The sequence below is a fragment of the Sceloporus occidentalis genome, unplaced genomic scaffold, assembly GCF_023333645.1.
Source record: "Sceloporus occidentalis isolate IW3139 unplaced genomic scaffold, rSceOcc1.0.p SCAF_2, whole genome shotgun sequence".
Lineage (NCBI taxonomy): Eukaryota > Metazoa > Chordata > Lepidosauria > Squamata > Phrynosomatidae > Sceloporus > Sceloporus occidentalis.
The window spans coordinates 213,283,477-213,311,273 of record NW_028316982.1 but is presented as its reverse complement, the minus strand read 5'-3'; the positions used below and the strand labels follow the sequence as shown (position 1 = coordinate 213,311,273).

The following is a 27,797-nucleotide window of genomic DNA, read 5'->3' as shown; positions in this document are numbered from 1 at the left end:
GTATCCTAAGATCTTTGATCTTTAACTAAAAGACCTAATGTCTTATGGCAATTGGGCTAGTTGGTCTCATGATAGGTAGGGGACTTTCTGGATTAATGCACAACTTAAAATTGCACTTCTGAGAAAGCCATTTAAAATGAGTGTTGATCATAATTTGGCATATACTGCAAAAACATTTGGAACTTGGACATAAGCATACCATACGATAGTCTGTGACAATGCTTGTTTTTAGATCTTTTAAGCCTTTAGATCTATTCTTCACAAGCATGAGTCTCTTTTAGACAGAACTAAAGAAATCTGTGTCAATAGAGTGTCAGCTAGTGTTTCAACACCTATAGATAGGATGATTTCATATATTTGTGGGAAATAGGTACCACTGATAAACTGCTAAGAGTTGGAAGGCTTGCTGTTAGGAGAACAAGTACACAATGTTCCTTGACAAAAGAAGATAGATGCTATTTAATTTTTTTAAACTATGGTATGTAAAATATATACTGTGAAGATGCTCCAACAGAACAAGAAAATCAAGTGAAATTCAGCAGGGGCAAGTAGAATTTGACAGTGGAAGTGGCTCAACCAATCCAATTTCATTCATAGTTTTATAGATTCATAGATGTGACACATATGCAAGTGTGGCTTGTCTATCCTCTAACAAGCCACAGTAATAAAGCAAGAATAAAAAATATGTCATTTCTCTAGTTTAAAATGTGTGAGACAAGCCAATGTTGGATTCAGACACCACAATAAAGAAAACAGAGAAGGAAACAAAGGAAGGTGTGCAGTTGATACTACCTCATACCTTTATTACTACATTTATGTCAACATGGAAAGTTTGCATAGATTTTTTTTATCTGTGTGGCTCCCTCTAACTTGTTCTTCAATTTTTATGGTTTTTATTAGAGATACTATATATCTAGCTCCCGTCAAATCCGACGTCTGGCTGGAGCTTCACAGTCACCTATAATTTCACACTTTAGTGAAACACTTCTGGGTGTATCTACTATTAGAGCATATGGACACGAGGAAAGATTTATTGCTCAAAACAAAGATGTGATCAATGAAAACCTGGTTTGCTTCTACAACAATGTAATCGCAAACAGGTAATATATTAACAATCTAGGATAACTGGCATCAATCTGTGGGCCTCCCAATTGTTTTAGACTATAGCTTCCAACAGTACCTGTTGCATAGCCAATGGTTAGGGATGAAAAGAATTGTCGTCTAACATCTGGAGGGTACCAAATTACATGATCTCTCATGAGATGGTTTTTATATATCAAGCTAAATTGCCTATTTTAATCAGAAGAAGATAAAATTGATGATTTTATAATATATTTTATGATCCCATACTGTGATTGTGATTCTTAATTTAGGGATAATGCACAAGTGCTGGAAATAAGTATTTTATTTGATATGACAACCTATCTAGTAATGTGTCCCCCTACCAAACCTAGCTTTATCAAGAGATTTAATTGACCAATATATTGTTGAAACTTGCCTACTAGTTTGATTTCTACAAAAATAGCATTGTATCTGCTCAAACTTAGTTTCATTTCTTATTATCTAGCATTTTAAAATGTGCTGGGGTCAGCATCTCTTCTCAGCGAAGTTATATGCATGTTTACTCAGAACTAATTCCCTGTGCTGTTAATGAGGATTACATCCTAGTTTCCATAAAATGTAGTCCTGTGGAATCCTACATGAGAGTAATGCCCAGTAAATACTAGAAAACCCATGCCTCAGTCAACATACTGTACATAGGTTCATACATAGGTAAGCATACATAGGTTTAGTAGTGGGACACATGGGTGTGCTCCAACAAAAGTTACATACAAGATATCATCAGTTTGAAGGAGTGAGCTGACTCTCTTTAATTGTTTGCCTGTGAAAACAACACCATAGACCTTAGCATTGACTATAAGATCATTCTCTAAGTGAATAGTGTGTACACTAAAACCTATTTTTAAAAAGTTGATCAGGGTTTTTTTTTTTAGCATTCAGAGCATTAAATGGTTGTTTCTACAGAATAGTTAACTACTCTTCAAACTTAAATGAAGCATAAGTACTGCCTAATTATAAATGAAAGGTATTAACTACTGGGATATTTAATATTGTTATGATCAGATCCATGTGGAATAGATATATGAAATGCCTGTCACACTTATATTTTAATTCTGGTTGTCTGGGTGCAATTGTTGCAGATGGCTAGCTGTCAGACTTGAATTTCTGGGCAACTTGATGGTATTTTTTGCTGCACTGTTTGCAATGTTTGCTGGCAACAAGATAGATTCTGCCACAATGGGATTATCAATTTCCTATGCACTAAATGTAAGTAAGTTTATTTTTAAGTAAGCATTTTTTCAAAATGTAATTACAGTATTTGCAAGCAGGACTGAAAACTGTATTTTCCATCATGTGTACTCTATGTCATTTATGTGTGCAGGACCAACAAAAACCCAAGCACTGAAGTTGTTCCAGTTGTTTAGAAAGCATTTCCTGATGAATATCTTTGTTATTCATCTGTTAAGGGCACAAAAGACCTGCCAGAAAAACTGTGTAGAGCATTAGAAGTAGGATCCAACCAGGTGTTTCTGTTGGATTCCACTGCTTCCATCAGTAAAACTCGGAGGGAGGTAATTTCCCATTCTTCTTGCACCCCGTTGGCTGACCTAAAAATTACTATGAAGGGTTAGAAAATCCTATGGAGCAGCTTTTTGGTGCCCTGCAGTGGGAGGAGAACAATAATCCTGAGTGTTGACCAACCATGAAATAATATGATGAGACATAATATTTGGGATTAAACAAGGGATATTTTATTTACCTTTATTGACATTTAAATAGGTTAAATGTTTGAGGCCTGGCTGAGCAAACAAAAGAAGAAGCAACCTGGTGTGGATTTAGCTGTAGCACAGCTATTCCTCTCCTGCCACCTTTGGGAGAAACACCAAACCCTGAAGACATTCCAAAGATATTGGCTGCTATCTTGGATGGTCAGTTTTGAAAGAAAACTTGGAGGGCTCCCTCCCAAGCCTTGAGACTTTATGGCCTGTTACAGACTGCCAAAATAAAGCTGCTTCGGGTCTCTTTGGAGGTATGCTATTTAAATGATGCATGGGTCCTAAGAGTCCAGAGGTTGCGGCAAAGCCACACTCCATTCCTAAGCACTGGAGTGCAGCTTTTGTGCAGCTTCCGGATTCTTAGGATGCATGCATCATTTAAATAGCATACCTCCAAAGAGACCCGAAGCAGCTTTATTTTGGCAGTCTGTAGCAGGCCTTTAAGAGAGAGTAAGCCCCCAGATCAGCTCCAAGGGCAGACTCCAGTCTAGATCTCCAGTCTATTGCTTTCTCAGTTGAGCTACTTAAAGAGGCCTCATTGGGAGGACTAAACAGCATGTAAACCTCAACTCCTACAAATTAATAACCCAAAGGGTTTTAATAGCCTAAACCAAAAATACTTAGCAGCAAGGACATCAGCCAGCCACCAATGTGATCCTTCACAAAGATCAGGGAAAGGGGGGCATGAGGGGACAACTGGCCCTTAAATAGCCCCTTCCCTTAACCCTCCATGTGACCTCACTTGGTCCCATGGGCCAAGCACAAAGCCTCCTGATCTCCTTTCATGGAGGCCAACAAGCAGCCCCTGGCCCCACAGCAACAGTTGCTGCATCACTCAGGGAACCATTCTGCTTATAGAAGCAGTGGAACCTACCAGGAGACCATCTTCAAATTCTTGCCATAATTGTATGATAGTATGTATTAGAAATGAAGATAGTGACATTCTAGGCAACCAGACAGTAATAATTCAACAGTTGCCAGTTATATCAAAGTACATCCAACACACTAATCATGTTTATACATCACAGCAAGCCACCTTGTGGGTTGTTGAAATCTGGGTTGTTACATCTGAACCTATCGTATAATTTTCAGTTTCAAACTTTTGGTTTGGTGTGATATCGGAACTGGAAGTCATGGCTTATCGCTGATTTGGTTCCTTAGATACCCTTCACCATTGAACAGAAGCTGAGAAAAGAATGCAGAAGAATAAACCAAGAAATGTAAAAGACGTGTCATAGTTTTCTTGGTTGTCTGCCATGCAGCAACAAGCCATAGCATGACAAAACTTGACATGATAGCATATCTAACCACTGTTTCTAGAAGCTTAAAATAAATAGCTGTTTTGGGTAATCCAAAAGCATTTGGTCCTGTATTTTCAGTTTACATAGTGGATTTCTTTAACTACAAGTATGTAACAAGAAAAACCATTGAAAGTTGTTCAATAAAGAATCCTTTATTTCAGATAACTCAGAGTTTGAATTTCTGGGTTCGAAAAGCATGTGAAATTGAAGCCAATGGAGTCTCTATTGAGAGGGTTTGTGAATATGCTAAAATAGACAAAGAGGTAAGCATTTCTCAAGTAATTAATATAGCATGAAGTTGAAGGCCTTCATGGCTGGCATCCATGGTTTTTTTGTAGGTTTTTTGGGCTATGTGGCCATGTTCTAGCAGAGTTTCTTTCTGATGTTTCACCAGCATCTGTGGCTGGCATCTTCAGAGAATGCTTGCCTGGAAAAAGTGGGTCTATCTATTCTGTGTGAGCCTGGGAATGCAGGAGTGATTTGCATGTGTATTGTTCTGTGCTGATGGCAGGCCTCAGGCTCGGAAGCTAATGCAAAAGACGATTAGTGTCTGCTAATTGGTGATCATTATCTGCTGGGAAAGCCCCTGACTCTGAAAAGTTTCCCATTTGCATTTGCTGAGTCCTTATTTTGCTATCCCTCAGGGCTGGTAGCCAAATTTTGTTCACGTTAAGGCTTTCTTCTTTCCGGTTGAAATTATCCAGATGTTTGTGGATTTCAATGGCTTCCCTGTGCATCCTGACATGGTAGTGGTTGGCATGGTCCAGAATTTCAGTGTTTTCAAACAGTATTTTATGCCCAGGATAGTTTGTGGCATGTTCTGCTACTGCTGATTTTTCTGGATGGCCCAGTCTGCAGTGCCTCTTGTGTTCCTTGATTCTTGTTTGCAGGGGGGAGTAGGGCAAGGAACACGAGATACACTGCAGACTGGGCCATCCAGAAAAATCAGCAGTAGCAGAACATGCCACAAACCATCCTGGGCATAAAGTACTGTTTGAACAAATTCTGGACCATGCCAACCACTACCATGTCAGGATGCACAGGGAAGCCATTGAAATCCACAAACATCTGGATAATTTCAACCGGAAAGGAGAAACCCTTAAAGTGATCAAAATTTGGCTACCAGTCCTGAGGAACAGCAAAATAAGGACTCAGCAAATGCAAATGGGAACCCACTCAGTGTCAGGGGCTTTCCCAGCAGATAATGATCACCAATTAGCAGACATTAATCCTTGTTTGCATTAGCCTCCCAGCCTGAGGCCTGCCATCAGCACAGAGCAATACACATGCAAATCACTCCTGCATTCCCAGGCTAACACACACAACTTTTTCCAGGCAAGCATTCTATGAAGATGCCAGCCACAGATGCTGGCGAAACGTCAGGAAGAAAATCTTCTAGAACATGGTCACATAGCCTGAAAAACCCACAAAAAACAATGAAAATAGCTTGTACATAATTCTTTAATATTCATTTAAAAAATAAAATAAAACTGGGCCTGAATCCTGTTGGTAATTATGGTTACAGTAAACGTACTCAATCATTTTGACTGAAACAACTAATTGTTCGATGGTGAGTCAAAGATTATGTAAATCTCTTAGTCAATGATCATGCTCTAGCTGGGACTAACAATGCAATTCAAACTGTTCCCTATTTAATGAACCATGTGTATGCTTTTCCCTGCATTTATCTCTTTTTAATTGGTCTGAGAACCAGAGACTCAAAACATTATATGGGCTCACACTGCAGTCCTGTGTCCACTTACCTGGGAGTAAGCTCTGTTCAATTTAACAGGACTTACCTCTGGGATTTGGGTTTTAGTATCCATGTTTGCTTTGCTGTTAGGTTTAATTTTCTTTGTAAGCATGGCTGAAGAAAAGCTAAAAATAAGAGAGAAGATCTTATGAAAGCTGAATCACACTGAGCTGTATGCATTGCCATTTTCTCACTATTTTTTTAAAAAAGGAACTTTTTGTTTGTTAGCTAAATTTTTAGTGGCAAACAATTAGCATTTGCACGGTGATTCATGAAATCACTTCCCATAAATTACTCCCATACTTGCCCTGGTTTTCATCCCAGAATCTGTTAACTGCTGCACAGTTAAACCAGCATGTGTAGTGGTTGGCATTGGATGGGGAGATTTGGGTTCAAATCCTCATTGAGCCCTGAAGGGGCTGAGAAGACCCAATAGACTATTTTCCAGTCTAATTGACTACACAGTCAGTGTGGATAAAACAAGGGCTGGCATGGGGGCAGGGATATATGCCACATATTGCGCTTCTTGGAGGAAAAATATAAATGTAACAAATGACTTAATTATTGCTTGCTTCCTTATTTATTTATTTTATATCCTACCTTCTTCTAATATGGGACCCAAATCACAGAATAGGTTCGAACAACATACTGTGTTGTGATAGTCCTGAAGGGTTTTAAAACAAGAGCTTGTTAACATATGGTCCTGAACTCTGTGGGTAATCTCAACTAAAATAGACCGATAGGGTCAATTGCTAAATAGTCTGTTAACATTTATGTAAAACCAGTTGATTCTGTGGGTTTACTCTAGTTGGGTCTATTAATAAGATTCAGTCCAAAGGGTTTGCATGCACAGATTTGTAGCCTTTTTATATTAGTAATTTTAGTAATGCTCAAAGCAATGCGTAGGCTGATTCACAACTCACCCAGAGGATGAGTTATGTCAGAAAATATAAAGCAAATTTAATTATTCAGATTTTTGCTAAATTGTGACTTGTTTACTCATTGAATGGATCAAATACTGGTACTCATGTGTAAAATTCTGTATGTCTTAGAGAAGGAAATGTTGTTTCCCTATCTTTTCCATTTTAGGCCCCCTGGATACTATCCAACAGACCACCTGTAGGATGGCCCAATGAAGGAGTGATACAATTTGTCAATTACCAAGTTCGGTACAGACCAGATCTAGACTTAGCTCTACAGGACATATCTTTTCAAAGTCACAGCGAAGAGAAGGTAACATATGCTAGATGAAGTACTCTCCATATCCTCTTTCCTTTTTAAAAGTGAAACAGATTTTTAAATATATTTTCAAATAATTTTGTATAATCTTACTGGTTGCCCTTGGTATGAGGTGTACCTGTGTGTGGCTTCACCCACCACAACACTCCTCCCATTTTGGTCACAAGCTGCCCCATTGATTTTAATGGAGAGCTGTAGCATGTTTATATAGTGGACCCTGCCCATCTGTGTGGTTTTGGTTCCCTCCTCACCACGGATGGGAAAAACATGGACGGTTATGTCCATATTATTCAGTGGATGGTAATGTCCATGTGTCTGGATGGTAATGTCCATCAGCATACCCGCATGCACATGCCACCATTGAGTAATACAGAGTGTGGTGATCTGTGAGCTGTCGAATCCATGGCTTGCTAGCCTGCCAATATGGTGGAACCGCTGTATTCAGTTTTACCACTGGTATGTCTCCTAATCCATTGCTGTATGAAAAAAAGTCCATCCACTGCAGCTCATTTGCACATTAGAATATAAATACAGTGGGCCCTTCCCTTACGTGGGGGATCTGTTCTGGACCACCCCGCATAAGGGAAAAAACGCGTATCCTCAATCCTCATTAGAAGTAATAGGGCTCAAGCCCACGGGCACCATTGCTTTTTCTGGGGTGTGCCAGGTTTTTTTTTCCAGCACAGCTTCCAGCGTATGCTGGAAGCTGCGTAAGGCGCACTCGCGTATGACAAGGGTGCACTGTATATAAAATAGTAAAATGAAGAAGAAGATACATTTCAATTGGTTTGACAACCAGTATCCTTACCAATCAGAAATTTGACCACTTCTTTCAGCTTTACCACACTAGGGGGCAAACAGGATTTAAACTAGAGTTAAACTAGAGAAAACCAGGAAATGCCTGATTTTTATCACAGGACATTTCCTGGTTTTCTCTAGTTTAACTTTCGTTTAAATCCTGTTTGCCCCCTAGTGTGATAAAGCAGTTAGTCAGGAGCATGGTGTGCAATCTAGACTGACATGGGTAGGCTCCCTTGCCATTCATAAACACAGTGATAGAGGGCATATTGATTAGAAAGTAATACATACCTTATGCTGGTGTTGCTGACTAATTTATACCTGGGTTAGCAGAGATCTCTTGTTTTGGAGGCTTCTAGTTTCCAAGAAGGAATTGCTGTTTATTTTGAATACAGAATTGTCTCTATGCACTGTAAAATGGTATTAACTACAGTCAGCCCTCCTTATCCATGGATTTTCTATCCATAAATTCAAGCATCCATGGCTTGAAAATATTTTTTAAAAATACAAATTCCAATTAGCAAACATTGATTTTGCCATTTTATATAAGGGACACCATTTTGCTAGGCCATTGTATTTTATGGGACCTGAGCATCCATTGATTTTGTTATCCATGGGGGTCCTGGAACTAAAACCCAGCAGTTAACAAGGGCTCACTGTACTTCAAACTTTGCATAGATAAAAAAGAATGTGCATGCTTCTGACAAAGACTCTCATTACAGATTGGAATCATTGGAAGAACAGGAGCTGGAAAATCAACACTCACCAACTGTTTGTTTAGAATCCTGGAAAGAGCTGGAGGCAAAATAATAATAGATGGCATTGACATAGCAACAATTGGTTTGCATGATCTACGTGGTAACCTCAACATTATTCCACAGGTATTATCTTTTATGCAAACATGTGGATCATATGCAAATTATAAAGTACTAAATTTTGTTTCAAGCCTCAACTGAAAATTCTCCTTTGAGTTCTATTATTTATTTCAAAGCAATTTACAGTTGTTTGTAAGCAGGCATTTTGGATTTATGCCTGTACATAGCTGAAGTCTATGGAACAGAGGTTAATTGGATTGACCTAAGGATTTTGCCAGTGTTCTAAGATTATTTGATTTTAGAAGTTTGCATTCAAACGAGAGACAAGCTTTTTCTCTGGCTTAGGTTAAATTCTAAGTCAGAGAAGGATTCCTGGGTTTCCCATTACCCATACCAGCAGTCTCCAATCCACCTTGAAAAACATTAACACTGCTACAGACCTTGAGGCAAGAGCACATCTTTCTTAATTCCTTGGGCTGTCTACCTGCTGCTCTGATAAGGAGTTAAGAAAGTGAAAAGCTTCCTTCTCTTCTCTCTCTACATTCTGTACAACTGCTGCCTGTACTACTTTTAAATGAAGGTGAGAGATGGGAAGAAGGGCTTGTAAGAATCATAAGGACTAACAGGGCAAAACATCAGAGTCCTTTCCATCCTTCCTTTCAGTTCTGGTTGGATGTTGTTTTCATCACCCATCTCCATCCTTTCTTCCACCATCTTTTAACACTTTCTCAAATACAACTTTGATGTGGGTTGTTATGCATAGGTGACTGATCATAACATTTAATTTAACTTAACAGTTGTAGCATAAATTATTATTTGTATTGTAAAAGATGAGGTAGCAAGTTGTTTCATATTTCATATATTGCCTGATATGAAAGCACCTGATGGTGATGGTCTTTTTACTGCCATTATGCCTTTTTTCCTATTTCTTTTCCCCTCTGGCCCTTGGTGGCTTGCAGCTTGGGCAACCCCCTTAAGAGAAAATTGTTAGAGGTATCTTAGCAAGTCTACACAATGTGTGCAATATCAACAGCTCTTCCTTTTCCCTTTCAGCCAAAGTATGAGGCAGACAAAGGTCACAGTTTTATGCACAGTTAACACAAGAATAAAGCCCACAGAATATAATGTCATCACCAAGTAAATATGCACAAGATGAGCATAACCAATATCTTGTTTCTTTCACTTGCAGCTTGTCTGTTTCTTTGCTCCCAGACTGGTGTGTGTATTGTGTAATAAACTCCATCAAACAACTTTACTTTTTAAATGTGAATGTAGAAACGTAATTCTCCAAAGTAATGTTCACTTTATTAAAACCTTTTTACAGTTTCAAACATTTTAATATAATATCACAATGAAACCCATAAATTCTTCATATGTGCTTTTTTTAAAAAATCCTAATAACTGTTTTGGTCTCAATGTTATTCCATAGGACCCAGTCTTGTTCTCAGGGACACTCCAGTCCAACTTGGATCCACTTGGAAAATATTCTGATCTTGAACTATGGGAAGCACTAGAATTATGTGACTTGAAAAATTTTGTACAGTCACTTCCAAAGAAGCTTCTTCATGAAATATCAGAGGGTGGAGAAAACCTAAGGTGTGGCTTAAGCTTTCTTTTGAAATGGGGCAAACAGGAGAATAGTGACCTAATCTTGCTAATTTGCTCATGTAATCCTGGTACTTTTAAAATAGTATGGCCTTTGCAAAAGCCCTGTCAGAGAATTCATTTTGTAGTTCCCAGTTGGGGTTTCCAGCCTGTATACACAGCCCAGTTCCAGGTGTGTACAGGTTGGTCACAGTCAGACTGCATAACATCTGGATGTAAAATGTAGGCAGAGTGGCAGAACAACTCAGAAGATCAGAGAAGTTCTCTACCTGAGAATTCTAAATACCCCTCCTTAAAACTGCCAATCCCACAATGCAACAGGAGGCAGCTAGAGGAGTCAAACTGGAATTGTAGCACTTTAAGGGTATAGTGTGATAAACATCATAGAGTTGGAAGAGACCGCACGGGCCATCCAATCCAACCCCCTGCCATGCAGGAAATCCAAATCAAAGCATCCCCAGCAGATGGCCATCTAGCCTCTATTTAAGGACCTCCAAGGAAGGAGACTCCGCTACACTCCGAGGGAGTGTGTTCCACTGTCGAACAGCCCTTACTGTCAGGAAGTTCTTCCTAATGTTGAGGTGGAATCTTTTTTCCTGTAGCTTGCATCCATTGTTCCGGGTCCTGTTCTCTGGAGCAGCAGAAAACAAGCTTCCTCCCTCCTCAATATGACATCCTTTCAAATATTTAAACAGGGCTATCATATCACCTCTTAACCTTCTCTTCTCCAGGCTAAACATCCCCAGCTCCCTGAGTCGTTCCTCATAGGGCAAGGTTTCCAGACCTTTCACCATTTTAGTTGCCCTCCTTTGGACACGCTCCAGTTTCTCAATGTCCTTTTTGAATTGTGGTGCCCAGAACTGGCTTGCAACACGAAGCTGCCTATACAGAGTTGTTAGTCTATAATGCCCAGTCTGGTAGTGGCTTTCCAAAAGGGTGTTGGATACTGTTAGCATGTGAGATTCTTTCAGCCAGAGAGGTCAGAGAATAAACCTTTTGCTGCATATGATGTTTTCTACAAATTTCACTCTTGAAACTTCTACCACCACCAGATGTGATCAGCATGTGTGTGAAGGCTGATATTATTAGACTGTTGTCAAGCACCCACATACCTAGATGAGGCGTAAAATAGTTCATTCAGATCTGGATAGGATGGATTTGTTAGATTTTATCCTGTTTATTATCACAATTTGAGTAGATCCACTGAATCACAGCCTTCCTTGCTATGCCCATTTTCAAGAAGCTTAAGCAGTCTGCAGCTGCTCATTACCCAGCTGAGACTTGTGGCTGTTTAAGAAAACACAATTAAAATTGTATTTTTGTTTTAACAGTGTGGGACAAAGACAGCTTGTTTGCCTTGCTCGTGCTTTGTTGCGGAAGACAAAAGTACTAATCTTGGATGAAGCGACAGCATCAGTTGACATTGAAACAGATAATCTAGTGCAAGCTACAATCCGGAAAGAATTTCACAACTGCACAGTACTAACCATTGCTCACAGACTACATTCGATAATGGATTCTGATCGGTAAATTGTTGGGACTGGCTTCTTCCCTGACTCTTTAAACACACACACAAACAAATAATTTTAAAAAACCAGTTAGCTATTGAAAATAAATGATTAAAATGATTCAGTGTAACTGAATTTGTTGGAGCTTGATTATTGTAACAGATATAGGAATGCTGATGTTTGCTTGGGTTAGGAATCCTAGGTCAAAATCATGTTGGCACACTACAGTGGCATAACCATACCAAAAATATCTGGTAGTGGGAGGCAGGGAGAGAGAGGATTCAGATTAGTGACAGTGAAGTGAGTCAGGCATTAGTTGGAGCATTCAGATTTTTGTCTGCCTTGTCTTGCCATTTATGGAATTCTGAAAAAGATGTAACCACTAGTGTAATGCAGCAGCTGGATAACACTTAAAGAACTAAAGCATGATATTTACCTGAAAAAGCAGCTTCATTAATCAGAGCATTTTTAGAAATGTCTTCAAAACCTAGAAAAATATCCTTTACCAAGAGAGACTACTGTATTTGTCTATTTAGACCAATATTATTCACTGACTGGCAGTGTCTCTCTAGATTTTATAGTTTTTTGTGAGTTTTTCCAGGCTATGTGGCAGTGTTCTGGAAGAGTTTATTCCTGACATTTCACCAGCATTTGTGGCTGGCATCTTCAGAGAATGCTGACATGGAAGTGAGTTTGTGGTGTATATATATACTGTGTGCCCCTTGGTTGAGAGGAAGCGATTTACATGTCAATCTCTATGTTGGTCTGTAGTTGAATGGCAAGACCTCAGGTGTCTATTTAATTAGTGATCCATTGTCTGCTGAGAAAGCCCCTGACCCTGGGTGGTTTTCATTTGCACATGCTGGGTCTTGATTTTGGTGTTATTCAGGACTGGTAGCCAAAGTAGGTTTACTTTCAGGGTTTCTTTTTTCCTGTTGAAGTTGTCTAGGTGTTTGTGGATTTCAGTGGCTTCACTGTGCATTCTGACCTGATAATTGTTGACATGGTCCAAAATTTCAGTGTTTTCAAATAGCATTTTATGCCCAGGATGGTTTATAATGTGTTCTGCTACTACTGATTTGTCTAGCTGACCCAGTCTGCAGTCTCTCGCATTCCTTTATTCATGCTTGAACACTGAGTTTGGTGGCCCCTATGTTGACTTGTCCACAGCTACATGGTATGCGGTAAACTTCTGCAACCATGAGAGGGTTTCTCCTATCCTTCACTGAATGCAGCATTTGCTGGATTTTCTTGGTCATTCTGTGGATCATTTTAAAGTTGCGTTTCCTCACCAGTTTCCCTATTCTGTCTTTGACTTTGTTCATGTATGGTAAAAAAAACAAAAAACCTTCCCTTTGGGTAGTTGTTCGTGTTCACTCCTATGGGTTCTTCTGGGTCTGGCAGCCCTTCTGAAAAGCAGAAAATGGTAAGGAGACAAGCTCCATGTGCTCTGAGATGGTCTGTTTATTTGAACTTTATTTGTTTTTAAAAAGTACACTCAATGGTCCTATGTTTTAGAGAATGTTCTCAATTCCATTGAATTCTGCTGAAGACTTTTTCTCATTGAGGCTGAAACACATTGGGATTTTATAAAACAAATAAAGAGTTGACTGTCTCAGAGCACATGGACCATTTTCTTCTTCAGTCTTTCACATCACCTGCTGTTTGCCTTTTAAACACAGATGCCATGATTGAAAATGGGACTTTTTACATACCTAGCTATTGTCGTTCTCCTCAGAGGTAACGATAGGTTTCAAATAAGAGCCAGCATGGTGTAGTGGTTTGAGATTTCGACGAGGACTCTGGAGAACAGGTTTTGAATCCTTGTCCAGCCATGGAAAACCACTGGCTGACTTTGGGCAAATCACACGCTCTCAGCCTCAGAGGAAGGCAAAGGCAAATCCCTATGAACAAATCTTGTCCAGAACAAATTAAACACTTAATGTAAAATATTTTTATTGTGTATGTTGACCAGCTCCCGCTTCCTTGTTTGGCTAAAAATAGAACAGGTTCTTTTGTTCCTCCTCTAAAATAAGCCTGTTTTGTTTTTCTTTTACAGGGTGCTTGTTCTGGACTCTGGAAGGATTGCTGAATTTGATACTCCAGTCAGATTGTTACAACAGAAAGGCATGTTTTATGAAATGGTGTCCAAAGCTGGAATACTGCAAGAAGACAGCTAATGTTTTTGGAACATTGTGTGTACATGTTTTCTCTGAATTCTACTAGAGGAATAGTGTCAGTAATTATTTCATTTTATAATGAAGACAGTGATTTTAAACAAGGGGTAGGAGTAGGGCAAAGAATAGTAAACTGAACTGCCTACAGTAAAGTTTTAATACAAAGTATATGTGCCTTTATAAATTATTGTTATTAGTGTTAGAATGAATACACCAGATTTATGATATCAGAATGGTCATGGTGTGTCATGACTTTGCTTGGACTACAGTTCTGGATTGCCTTCCATAGATTGATTACTGTTCTGTATATATTAAATGCTGAAGGGCATATCAGTGATCAAACAGGGATCAGTAGAGTTCTGTTGGCGATCTGTAAACAAGGTGTGGATAGCCTCTTTGTGGAGAAGGGCCTTATTTCATTGGCAAAAATTCATTGGAGGCTCCACTCTCTGGGTCCAAACTGGGTGAGGCCAATGCCCTGTCCATTTGCTCTATGCACATAGCATTTACTCCCTGTTGAAAGTGCTAATCAAGCATTTTCTTAAAGAATTTCTTGTCTCTGTATTCAGGTAGTGGGGGAACTGTTCCCCACATATTTAGGAAGGGACAAGCTTGAAAGAATGGAGCCAGCAGGATCAGCACTTCCAGAGGGTTCTGCCACTCCTGCCCTGGCAGAGATAGGACCACCTTTGAAGGCAGTTCCTGTGACAGGGATAAGCTCAAAAGACAAATACAGCATCAAGTCTCATTTGTAAGGATACTGCATCACTTTAGTTAGTATCCAGGCACAATGCACAAGTTTACACATCCATTTCCCTGCTTGCTTGCCAGTCCCTCTTTGCACTAGAAATTAGTAGTAAGAACAGCTCTGAAAGAGTTTGGTCTTAAGATATTTAATCCAGTTCTTGCTGGCTGTGCCACTTGTCCTTTCTTCCCAGCTGTATCATGGCTCAGTAGTGGACTTCAGGATCATAGGTTACTTTAAGGGATGTGGTGGCTCAGCAGTTAAGATGCTGATGACTGTAAGATCAGCAAGTTGGCAGTTCAAGGCTCAAGTGCTGTGTAACAGAGTGAGCTCTCATCACTAGTCCCAGCTTTTGCCAAGTTAGCAGTTTTAAAGTATATAAAAGTACAAGTAGATAAATAGGTATCACCTTGGTGGTAAGGTAACAGCATTTCCTGCGGTCATGCTAGCCACATGATCAGTCTTTGACAGCTTAGTAATGGAGATGAGCACTGCCCCCTTCTCAGACATGACAAGTGAAAACCTTTACTTTTATGTTGCTTTAAAATGTGCCCTTCACTAGATCAGAGACACATGCCCATCTATAGCCAAGATAAGATTTTATTTAGGAAGGCTAATCTATCTTGAAATCTCAGCACTGTCAAAGTAACACATTGGGCAGCTTATCTAATCATAGGATGCTCCTGTCATTAGGCAGTAGCACCTTTACAGTAAGTCACTTGGAAAGTTAGGAAGACATTGTGGCACAGGCTTTCATATACTAAGATCTACTGACATTGACCTTATGGCCTGTTGGCTGAAATAAAGATTATTATTATTATTATTATTACTGACATTGAGGGAATCTTGGTGTCTAATCAATTTACAGTTGCTGATCATTTACAATCTCTCACAAGGATTATAGTAGTTCCAGTGAAGGTACCTATTGAGAGACCATATCTCTGCATACGAACCTGCTGGATCCCTAAGATCTTCTGGATCTTTCTCTCAGTCCCTCGACCATCACAGGCTCCCCTGGTGAGGACACGAGAGTGAGCCTTCTTGGTGGCTGCTTCTGCTCTCTGGAATGCCCTTCCATAAGAAGCAAAGCTGGCCCCCTCCTTGCTTGCCTTTCATCAGCAAGCAAAAACAGCTTTATTCAGGCAGGCTTTCGACGTATAGTCATGGGGTGGCTTGGGTGATGGGTAGGTATCATGGTTTTAATGTGTTTTTAATGTCTGTAATTTTATATTATTAGATGATCATTTTAATTGTTTTATTGTAACATATTTTTAGAATTTTTATTTGTGAGCTGCCTTGGGTCCTTATAGGGAGAAAGGCAGGATAGAAATCAAATAAATAAATAAAATTAGCTAAGAATGCAGTAGCAGCTACAACAATGTCTTTTGTTGTTCTTGTGCTATAACAGAAGTGAGGAAAGTATAGCCTATGAGACACCCATGACAAATTGGTCAGTTCTCACCCCCAAGTTGCATTGGTGATCCCACAAGTAAGCAAAAATAACTCCGAAGTTCATTGAAGTCCCTTTCAAATAACCAGAAATTTTATTACAACACTCCTGGTTGGTGTTCTGATGATACAAAAAATTCCAGGTATTTTGGTGCACTGACAAGCTGTGCCCAGGAGTGGATGGGTTGGAGGCAAGTTCATGCAGCTGTTCACCTGTTTCAGTTGGTCAGAATAGTAGTTTGTAAAGGGACACTGTATGAGTATGCATATGTAAGAGACTCCTAAGTTCATTATTGCATGGTTTAATCACTATTATTTGAATATCTGAATGAACTTGGTAATATTGCAGAACTCAAAATAAAATGCTAGAAACTAGAAAAAGCCTTTTATTTTAATACAAAAAGCCCAGTTCATATATGCATTCTCCAAAGGCAGGGGGCCATGTTTTTCATCTAGAAAAGATGTTTCACAGTCTTCATCCATTTTCTGTGTTGCAATTCAGTAGCAACTGTAGCAACAGCAAAAAATAGTGAGTCAACATATTAAGATTCAAAGGAAGGCATGGAAGGAAGTGTAAGTCTTGTTTTCCATAAACTGCATAATTTAACAGAAATCCATGAGAGCAATTGAATACTTAAGCATGTTCTTTTTCTTTAAATGGCAGTAGCCTGGAAAACATAATTTTACTATAATTCTTTCATCTGAAAAATATATGGTCATACCATGGTTTAAGGCCTTGCTATTCCAAGTGGTGGCCAAAATCTATTTAACTCTGTAAAAATAATCTAACTCTGCAACTAAATCTCAAAGCAACCAGTCCAATTCTACAAATTACTACAGAAACACAGGTAGCTCGGGTTTCAGGATGCTGGGAAGAATGCTCCCACTTCATCTGCCAGCATTAGGAGCACTTAGCAATTGCAATAACAAGTACACTTCTGTACTGCTTATCAGTGCACTTAAGCACTCCATAAGCAGTTTATAATGTGTAAACTAATTGCCGCCAACAAGCTGGGTACTCATTTTAGCAACCTTGGAAGAATGTAAGCCTGAGTTGAGCTTGAGCCCATGGCTGGTATTGAATTTGCAACATTGTGGTTTGTGACTGAGTGGCTGCATTTAACCACTAGGGCTCCTCAAGATGCCTTGGACTTCAGTTTCCAGAAGCCCAATCAGCACAGACAATGGCAAGGAATGACAGGAGTTATAGTCCAAACTGTTTGCAGGGCCAAAGGTACCATTTAATGGTAAGAGGGAAAAGCAAACAAATCTATCCTGCTTCCTATACACAGAAGCCTACCTGAACTTCCTGTGCAAAACTGTATTTGCACAATAGCTGTTAAATAAAATCCTTAGAATTTGGCCCAACAGAGACGGTTTCCCTGTTGTTCTTCAGAAATCCACAAGAAATGGATTTTTATTCCTGCTAAATGTGAGTTTAAAATACTAAAGTTGTTCCCTGGGTGATAATCTTCTCCACTTTAACTAAGATAAGAAAATAAAATAAGATTAGCCTGTTACCCATATTTGATCCATATTTCATGGTATAACTTTTAACATGTTTGGGCTACATAAAATAATTACATGGTAATGAAAGATTCTAGCTTATTATAAAGTAGATAATAATAATAATGAATAAACAATGTTTACGATAAACTGTGAAGAAAATCTTTCCTTTTCTTGCTAAACTAAGCAAAACATTATTTCTGACCCCATTAATATAAGTTAGCACTGCTAGAAATGTTGGAGGCAACATGAGTGGGCCTTGTGTTGGCAAGAATACAAAAGGCTAATCCCATTTTCCAAATGTTGTTGGACAGCAATGTCTATTATCCCACTTCATAGGCTATATTAGCTAGGAACAATGGGAGCTGAAGTTAAACATCTGGAGTGTCACATGTCCCCCAGATGCATGAAGACTTAAAGGTACAGTCCAAAACCAAAGAACATTAAGGCTCAGACAAAGACCAGTGGAATGTTTGGTACTTTTGAAAAACAACACCCACATACCCAGAATTCGTCACAGCTTGTCACAAACTAAATTTTGAAAGCTGTTCAGATTGGCAACAGAGAGATTTGAAAAAGGAAAAGAAACAACGTTTGAGTCCTTAGAATGTATTTCCCAGCTCCCTGCAAGCTAGGCAAGTAGGTGCTGGTCCTGCTACTATCAATATAAGCTTTGCTGCACACACAAATGGTTCTAACATTCTTAATGTGTTCACATAGACAAGCATGTGTTAAATAGGCAGTCACTGATATACTGCTTGTGAATATTTCCTCAATTATGCTGAAAAGGTTTCCAGCCACTACAATAAGGAAAATTATTTTGCCAGATTTCAAAATATTTCTCCATGTGAATGATAATAATTAAAAAAAAAACAAAAAGGAAAAGAAGCTCAGTATTACTTTCATGTTCAGTCCAACCCTGGGTAATCTTTTTGACATTTTAGAATTAGAGGGTAACCCCTATAGCCTTAACCCAGTTGCTAATCCCAGTTAGAGCAGGGCCACTGAATCAACTGCTCATGTACTGTATGTACATCTTGATTTAATGGGTCTACTCCAAATGGTAATTGCAAATGATTTGGGCCAATATTTTTAATAACAATCTTGAAAGCAATTCTAAATCTAAAATAAGCAGAACACAATAATGTGCTCAGCAGCTTCAAAATACTAATATTGTTATTAGCAAGCATGGAGTGTTCTCATTTCAACAGTCATGGAAAAGCTCTCTCCAATACAATACTTTTAACTAAAGAAGCAACTGGATGTGCTATTTCAAATGGGTTTTGAAATGGAATGTTAAACAAACTGTTCCCTAAGATGCGAGAACAGTTACAACTAAGCCATAGATAAAACTATGTGTATTATGGAATAACTTCAGTACAGTATCAAGGGGTTTGGCTCCAGGGCCCCATGGACGCTCAAAATCCATTATATATAACGGCATAGTAAAATGGTGTCTCTTACATAAAATGGCAAAATTCAAGGCCTGCTTTTTGGGGTTTTGTTATTTTAAATATTTTCAATAAATGGATGGGGGAATCTGTGCATAGGGCAGGTCTACTATAATATTAGTTCATCAGAACTGCAAGACTGAGATTCATACAGTACCTTTATTTTAACATCCTAAACTATGGTTTTATACAAGGATAGGCAGATTGTAGCCCTCCAGATGTTTCTGTACTACAACTCCCATCATCCCACACCACTGGCTGTACTAGTCTATGATAATACAGTGCGCCCTCGTCATGTGGGCACACTATACGTGGCTCTCAGCTTATGCTGAAAGCTGTGCGACGGTAGACACAATGGTGCGTGTGCCCATCATGCATATGCTGCACCATGCTGTGCACACGAGCCCCATTGTTTTCAATGGGGCTCAAGCATATGTGGTATTTGTCTTACACGGGGAGCTATGGAACAGATCCCCTGCATAAGGGCACATTGTAGGATCTTTAATTTAGAAACATCTGGAGGGTCACAAGTTGCCCATATACTCTCAACCCCATATACCTCTCTTATTGCTGGGTTAGGTGAACCTGACCAACTGTGGCTAGTCTTTTCAATGGTTTACTGAAACAAGTCAGCTTCAAACAGCAGTTTATTAAGATGACTCATATCAGTAAACCAGAGTTACAGACTGGACATAATGGTAAAACTGCAGGTAACTGAAAATAGAAAGCAAAAGCTTCCAATTCTGACCTTGCTACAAGTGTATGAGCCCAATTCATGTAACACTAAAAATCTGTTTAGCATGACATTTGAATTACATCAAGTCACACAATCCCTGATATTTCCAGCTGATAAAATGCCCAGCTACTATAATCTCTCTCTAGACTGAGAGTCATTGTACATAGCCATTACTTCTTACTATCCCATGGCTATTGCTACAAAGGAACACATCAGATGATAAATGTTGATAACAGTATTTAAAATGTTCAAGTTTGAATGCAACATTGAGAAAGTGCTTTTAAATGTCATTTAAGATTAAATTCTGAATTAATACTGCTATGTGCCACACCAAGCACAGACAATACAAATTCCTGGGAAATGCCAGGAGACAAAGCCAACACTATTGCCATCATAACTCCAGAATTATGTAAATCCCTTTTCAAGTAATGAAATCTGGAGGCTTTGGTGATTACTCACCTGGGAGAAAATAAAATCCCCTTTCAAGAACAATGTTCCTGACATTGGCTTTCACAAATGAGCCCACACTTTTCTGCAGCTCAAGTAGAAACAGACCTTCCTCAGTTTCAAATTTCCAAATGTTTACAAAGGAAAAAGAGGGATGAACTAATGGGACTCTGTAAAGCCTGGTACCATGCAAATGGATTAAAATTAGGAAGAACAGAAAGGGAAAAGAACACTGAAAATCAGTTGAAATTTCTCTTTCGTAAATGCCTGTTTGGGATTTCCACAGCACTGACTTGAAGAGGCCAGGATCCTCCAACAATTCCTGCTTGGATAGCCACCCCTATTACCACAGCCAAGTCTGGGTCAACAGAAGTGTTGGGTTTCTTCCCAAAGAACTGTGTAATAACTTTACGTATTCTTGGTATTCGGGTAGAGCCTCCAACTAATACAATTTCATCTACTTCAGTCTTGTGTAGGTGTCCTTCTTCCAACACCTGCTCAATGGGCACAAGAATCTTCTCAAAAAGGTCTTCGTTTAATGTCTCAAAGAGTTTCTGGGAAATTTCTGTTTCAAAGTGAACCTTTTTCCAAGTGTTGCTTTGTGTTTCTGAAAAGCTGTCCCTGATATTCTCTTTCATGCCAGATTCTATTTCTGAACCTATATTTTCATTTTTGTTCTCCTCCAGCAAGTGTTGATGTTGGTTCGACTTGCCTGGCATAGTCAGAGAAACTCTGATGGTGGAAGAGCTGTGCATTGTCAAATTTAGTTTGACGGCTTCTATAGCCTGTCTGAGTCTATGTATCTCTTCCTTTCTGGAAGGCAGAGAGCCATACATGTGATAGATCTCATTATACAAGTACTGCATCAACCGCTGATTGAAGTCTTGCCCACCAAGTTTGTTGTTACCTAAAACACAAAGATCAGTTACATTAGACAACTCACATTTCAAGATAACAAGGATATATAACTTGAAGAGCACACAACACTTAGAAAGTCTTGGTAAGCTATACATTTTCAAAACCAGCCCTACTAAAAATTCGTTTTGTCCGCCATGTACAAAACAACACTGTTCTTCTCACAGGATACAAGCTGACAAAAGAAAGGTTCAATATGCTACTGACAGACAGTCTTACACAGGTTGTGGACAGCATTTTGCTCAGTGGGTCACAAGCTGTGCAAGCCTCCTCTGTAAAAGTCACACATGGCTTGGGTTACAATTGGGTGTATTTATATCCAAGTACTCAAGCAGAAATCAGTAAGGCAAATTTTCAAACAAATATGCTGAGGAATGGAGTCATAGGAAAGAAGAGTCTGATATACACTGAAGCTGTTATCTCTGCTTTACCACTTCATCATAGGGTGGACACACATGCAGCTTTAACATTTTGACTGTAAAAGTTAGCTTACAAAAAAGTAGCTCCATTAATAGAATATCTGTATCTCTTTCTAAAATCTGAAGTGAACACTTTTCACTGCAGTCAGTTCACATATACAGACACACGTATCATGTGTAGTCAACTTCCAGGTCAAGGCAATATCATAGGCAGGCAACATCTGGGGTACATCTGGTTCAACAAATGTCCCATACAGAACCAACCAGGTGCCAAAATCTATTCCTGCATATCTGCAGTGCCCCTGCACCATTTATCTTTAAAAGAAGACATGTGGGGAGTACATATCATTTCCCCCCAGTTAAAATGTTCTGCCTATTGTGTAATTCACCTTGAAAAGAAATGTGCATCTTATTTTAAAGATAAATTGTGAGGGGGTTTGCTACCATTCCACCAAACCTCAGCAGCAGAGAGATCTACTTGGTTGGGGGCAGACTCGCATGTTTCTCATCCTGATCTTTATCATATATTTCTAAGTCACAAGGTAAATAAACACACGCAACAAGCTCACAACTCACCATATGAAAATTGCAATGTAAAATATTTTTCAGAATTGATACTATGCATTATTAAATATTATTTTCTTTACCTGCCATGCTTCGTGTCAGAAACATTCCTCCTTGCTTGTTCAGCAGAGAAACATCAAGTGTACCTCCACCCAAATCTACCACCAAAACATTGGATACATCAGCTTTGTGGAGACCATATGCCATTGCTGCAGCAGTAGGTTCATTAATTACTCGTAAGATTTCCAGCCCTTCAAAGGAAAAATAGCAGTCAATAGTCTGATTATTTTTTTAAAAAAAATGATTTATCCGTATGTTCAACAAAAGAGCCATTAAAATAGTAAATTAATCATTTTACATGGTAAATCAGAGCACTGATGCACCCTCTAGGCATCAGTCTGTTTTTATAACGCTTTCTTGGGTAAGAAGCTGTGAGGAAACAACAGGCAGATTAGAAACTTAGCACTAGTCAATGCGAGTGAAGCCAGGAAAAGGTGGAAGCAGCTCCCAGGAGTGAGTATATAAGAGGGAGGAGCAGGTTTAAAGGTGTGGATGTTTAGTGTGCCCTGACAGGGGAAGAGTCATTGAGGCTAGGTTAGGCTGCTGTGAGGGGCAGTTAGAATAGGTTTTAGGTATCCAAGAAAGGGACAAAGAGTGTCCTTAATTACATTGTTGTAGTGTCCTGTGGGAGACATAGTGTTTGGTGACTAGTGGAGTCACAGGTAAACAGAAGGGTTAGAAAATATAAAAGATTAATAAAGGTTCTGTGAGAACTTCATTTGTAAGGGAACATATATAAAGCTATATATAAAGCTATAAAGAAACAATTACAAAGACAAATTAAAGAAACTGTTAAACAGTGTAACTAATAAAGTTTTTATACACCATATAACTGCATGTTATGTGAGGACCTCGCAACGGGCCTTTTCAATCTCGGCCCCAAGAATATGGAATAATCTCCCTGATGAGCTCCGCTCCACCACATCTTTGGACTTGTTTAAGAAGAATCTCAAGACCTTCTTCTTTTCCCAAGCTTTCCCCCCATGAGATGCGACTTTGGTTTTCCCCCTCTATTTGGTAACGACTCTGGCTATGTTTTTCTGGATTCCCCTACTCAGCTACTCGAGTATTAGTTTTATATGCTGTTTTATCTCTTGTTTTATCTGTTTTATTGATTATTGTAATTTCATCTTTGTACGCTGCTTTGATCTGAATTGGAAAAGCGGGATAGAAATAAACTATTATTATTATTATTATTATTATTATTATTATTACATTGTGAACACCATCCACTAAATGAGATACTATATTCAACCTGACTTGCAAATAAATTTCTTGCAAGTAGCTGTCTGAAGTGATTTCAGAAATACATTAAGAATGCTACCAACATTGAAAGTTTTTTAGGTTTGGGACACATTAGATAGTGGGCATGTGGCTGTCAAAGAATCATTGGTACCAACCTGGGGGAAAATTTGAAACCCAGAGGGCTGGTATCTAAAGAGTTATAGTGCAGGAGCCACTTAAAAGAGAGTCCTGAGTTTGAGTCTTGCAGTGAAGAATTGGTGGGATAATGGCCATCATCATCATATAATTGGTGGCAGCAGTGGGATCAAAAAGATGAACGGGCTGCCAACCAAGTAAAGAAGGTGGGTGAGTGAGTCTCACCATAACAAGCTGTATTTCATTTCGTTAAAATATTTTTGTTATGTATAAACATCCCACTAGCCTCCACTGTAATCTTAACAAAGGTTTATATTACTATGCCTGTCATTCTGGAAATTTGTTGTTGGCTTCTAATAAAATGTGAACATAAGCTATGATGTCAATATCAAACTATTATATGTCTTCCCAGTATGTCACTAGGAAAATAAACGAGTTTAATAAGAGTGCTAGAGAAAGTGTGCATCACCTGCAAGGCTCGCTGCCTTAATTGTGTAATTTCTTTGTCTTTCATCAAATTCGGCTGGCACTGAAATCACTGCTTTGGAAACTGGCATTCCAAGGTAGTCCTCTGACATTCTCTTCAGTTTCAAGAGCAGCTGAGAAGCAATGTATTCTGGTGTTACACTATAAGTCTCATTTGTTGAAACAGAAAATTCAGCAGCTCCTTTGTTATTAAGGACCTGGGAGGAAAAGAAAACAGAAGTACATTCAAGCACAAATCATTGTATCATAAGTTATGGACATATATCTTTTAGTCTGATCCTATGTGCATACAACTGTATACAGTAAGACTTAATTCCAGGTAACACTGAGATGTAAAAATTCTATACATTTTGAAGCCATGAGGATTTTCTGGTTTTTATAGCGAGGAGTGCAAAATAATAAACTTTTGGAAACATTGAAAAATCAGTATTAACACTCAATTATTTTAAAAAGAAAACCAAAAATATTATGCATAGTTTGGTTTTGCACAAAATTATCATATTTGGAAGAGTGAATGTATCATTTATTCAAACAGTTATAAGTAGCAGGCAAAGAATAAAAAACAAGGGAATCACTATCAACATTAGTAAAACAAAGATGATTATTTTGTCTCCATCTGGTCAAGCAAACAAAGCATACATTCCCCAAAAAATAACCAAGAAAAGGAAACCAAGGTCAAGAACTGTAATGACAAAAATACTTGGCAGAATTGTGCTTCCGCTTTCTGCAATCATGGATTACCATAACACATAAAATGTAGTTTAGATCAAAGGACTGTGCAGTAAAAATTAAGCAGTCCCAGCAGCATTTATACATTTCAGTGAAACAAAATGATAAAAATATGCTCTACACAGGGATTTCTCATGAAAAGACCTCAATGTCACCTATTTGTTTCAATATTGTTGTTATCAGATCCTGTTCAACTTAGTAAGTAGCTGGTAAACAAAGCTTGTAACTCACCTTAAATGGGTATCTACTGCTTTCTCTTATTAGTTCCTCAGGTGTGAAGATCTTCCCTATAAAGCGTTTTGCATCGTAGACAGTGTTCTGTGGATTGGCATCTGCCAGCTCTAGCCCATCATACCCCACATGCACATCTTTCTCAGTGAATGACACAATACTTGGAATGCTGTTGTGCCCATTTTCATCTGGGATCACCTTCACCTGTCCTGTGCCAGGAAGGAAGACTCCCACTGAGCAATACGTCGTGCCAAGGTCAATCCCTATTACTTTTGGTGTGGGCATGGGTAAATACTGTTGGGCCAAATATCCGGCTAGCAGAAGGGTCAAAATGGCAGAACCTAAAACAAAAAACAAGCAAAGGGGGGGGGGGGGCAAAGTTAAAGGAGGATACCAGCAGAAATAAATACAGGTATCCACTTGTACATCATACAAATTTATAAATGTCTGTCACATCCTCTTTCAAAAGCTATGTTAGCTTTTCTTTGCAGATAATGTTCTACCATTCCATTCATATCTATTTGGTCCCTTTTCTGCTCTACTACATGAGATGTTTTTGAACTGCACTCAGGACTGTATACTGTATTTCACGATTTGGATTAGGCATTTTTATACTGCCAGTTTTCTTTCCTGTCTCTTCCAATAATCGCTTGCATTTTTCTATCCTGTTTTCCCATTCTTCCCACTGTTTTATTATAATAAAGCAAACAATAGGAAGAGAAAACATTCAAAACACCCCACTCCTCTTTGTCTTCTGGCTATTTAGTAAACATTTACTTTCATGGACCTTCCAAGAAGAAGGACTGACCTCAGACACGATCCACTGACCAAGTCAAGGTATATTAGCCTTCATGGCATGTGCCCCTGGGCACAATAAAAGCCCTAGGCATCCCTGGACCCTCCAGGGAAACTGTGTGCTCAACACCTGCCAGAGGTTGATGCACAGGAGGAGATACAAAGGCCAGGTAGAGCATTCTCTCTAGGAATCTCTAGGCCTTTCAGGGCAACTTTTAGTTACAGTCGGCCATAGAGTTGCCCTGGAGGAGGACCTAGATATTCCTAGAGAGGACACAATCATCAAAGCTGCAAATACGAGTGTATGCAAAGTCGTGACTACGGTCGCGTTTCATCCAGCGCAGTGGTCCCAGGCACAGGGGTCTTTAAGGGGCTTTTGGACTATGGGCCAAGGCCGCTGAGGCTTCTGGGAGCTGGAGTCCCAAATCTCTTAAAGGGCCCAGAGTTTGGGGACCACTGTGTCTGGTCCCGAAGGTTTGGGACAAAGGAGACGCCACCTCAAGAGTGGGGTAGGCTGCCACTGAACGTGGAGGCTCCGGAGTTCCATAGCATGGTTAAAGCGGGACCAAACCGGACTGTTTGTGACGTGTGGGTGCCAACGTGGTCCAGGCGTACCTGCCGCCCTCCTCACACTCACCCAGCACCGTCATTTCCCCGGCCATCTTCCCTCGACCCCAAAGACCCGCTTCTTCTTGTTGTTGTTGCTCTTCTTCTTCCTCCTCCTCCTCCTCCTCCGAGTGGCGCTGACCAGCTTCTGCACTCCTTCGCCGGTTTCCTGACTGCACTACCTTCGTTTCTCCTCCTCCTCTGCGCGCGGCATGCTGGGAAATGGAGTGCGGGACGGCCAGGACTCTAACGGAGTCCAATGGGGAAAGGAACTACCATACCCGTCAGCCAACGCGGCCGCCGGGAGAGGGGGAAAGAGACACGTTCTTGAGCGTAAGGAGGACGAAAGACACGTCCTCGCAAGCGGCGCGAGGGGGCTGACGGGAACGGGGGGGCGTGGCTTCTTAGTGACGCAAGAGTTGAGGGGGCGGGGTGGCGGGTAGCAGAGATTGTGACGTATCTTCCTGCGCTTTGCCTGCCGGGAAATGTAGTTTGTTGTTTGATGAGGGAGGGGACTGAGGAGGAAGCGGCCAGGCTACAGAACAGACGTAGTTTGAGCCCACATTAATTGCTATGATTCTACCCTACAGGCTGTTGGGGTGTGTGTAGTTTTGTGTTGAGGCACCAGAGGCCTCTGAATCATACCCCTCACAAAAGTGCAAATCCCAGAGTTCTGTAGAGTCAAGCCATGGCAGTTAAAGCGGTATCAAACCGCTTCAGTTGTGCAGTGTGGACAACACACCCTTAAAGTTAACCCAGTTTGACACTGCTTTAACTGGTTCTTTGCTATGGAATTCTGGGAGTTGGAGTTTGTTGTGGGGCCCAGAGCTGAGCCTAAGAAGCCTTCTCTGCAGTCCATCTGGTGCCATCCAGCCATGGAGGGAGATATGCAGACCCAGCTCCATTGGGCTTGTCCTGGGCTAAGAAGCAGAGCCCTCCCTCCGGTACATCTGCCTTGGTCCAGGCCTCAGAGGGAGAGAAGAACCACTGGACCTCATCCCCTTCCCCACCACCATTCACTTTTCCTTTTATAAATCCTATTATAATAAATCCTATTATAATAAATCCTATTATTATTGTGTCCTGCCTTTTTAGATTGTAAGCCTGAGGGCAGGGAACCCTCTAATTAATAATAATAATAATAATAATAATAATAATAATAAGCTGCTCTGAGAGCCTTTAGGGCTGAAGGGCGGGGTATAAATACCATAAATAATAATAACAATAATATAGTTCCAAAGGTAA

General features: G+C 39.7%; 2 protein-coding genes across 2 annotated transcripts in view; one reads left to right on the top strand and one right to left on the bottom strand.

Annotated features, from left to right (window-relative positions):
• The window catches only part of LOC149319675 (multidrug resistance-associated protein 1-like), a 52,267-nt gene extending 35,592 nt beyond the window's left edge, over nt 1-16,675 (top strand). Inside the window, exons 21-28 of the mRNA XM_089508437.1 lie at nt 901-1,100; nt 2,202-2,328; nt 4,300-4,401; nt 6,981-7,124; nt 8,651-8,809; nt 10,173-10,339; nt 11,680-11,874; nt 13,916-16,675. Coding sequence (XP_089364563.1) covers nt 901-1,100; nt 2,202-2,328; nt 4,300-4,401; nt 6,981-7,124; nt 8,651-8,809; nt 10,173-10,339; nt 11,680-11,874; nt 13,916-14,036 — 1,215 coding nt within the window. The 3' untranslated portion in view covers nt 14,037-16,675. The remainder of the gene's footprint in view (nt 1-900; nt 1,101-2,201; nt 2,329-4,299; nt 4,402-6,980; nt 7,125-8,650; nt 8,810-10,172; nt 10,340-11,679; nt 11,875-13,915) is intronic.
• Nucleotides 16,601-26,740, bottom strand: HSPA13 (heat shock protein family A (Hsp70) member 13). The gene is made up of 5 exons (XM_089512178.1): nt 26,584-26,740; nt 25,152-25,492; nt 24,175-24,388; nt 22,349-22,516; nt 16,601-21,274 (listed from the first exon to the last, which is right to left on the bottom strand). The coding sequence occupies exons 1-5, from the start codon at nt 26,606-26,608 to the stop codon at nt 20,607-20,609; spliced, it is 1,416 nt and encodes a 471-aa protein (XP_089368304.1). The 5' UTR covers nt 26,609-26,740; the 3' UTR covers nt 16,601-20,606.
• Nucleotides 26,741-27,797: the final 1,057 nt, after the last annotated feature.

Coding starts and splice junctions, on each gene's coding strand:
- HSPA13 (XM_089512178.1), bottom strand. CDS start 26,608: ATGGCCGGGGAAATGACGGTGCTGG. Junction 25,493..26,583: donor CGGGGAAATGACGGTGCTGG/GTGAGTGTGAGG, acceptor TTTTTGTTTTAG/GTTCTGCCATTTTGACCCTT. Junction 22,517..24,174: donor TAAGGCAGCGAGCCTTGCAG/GTGATGCACACT, acceptor TTTCCTTTGAAG/GGCTGGAAATCTTACGAGTA.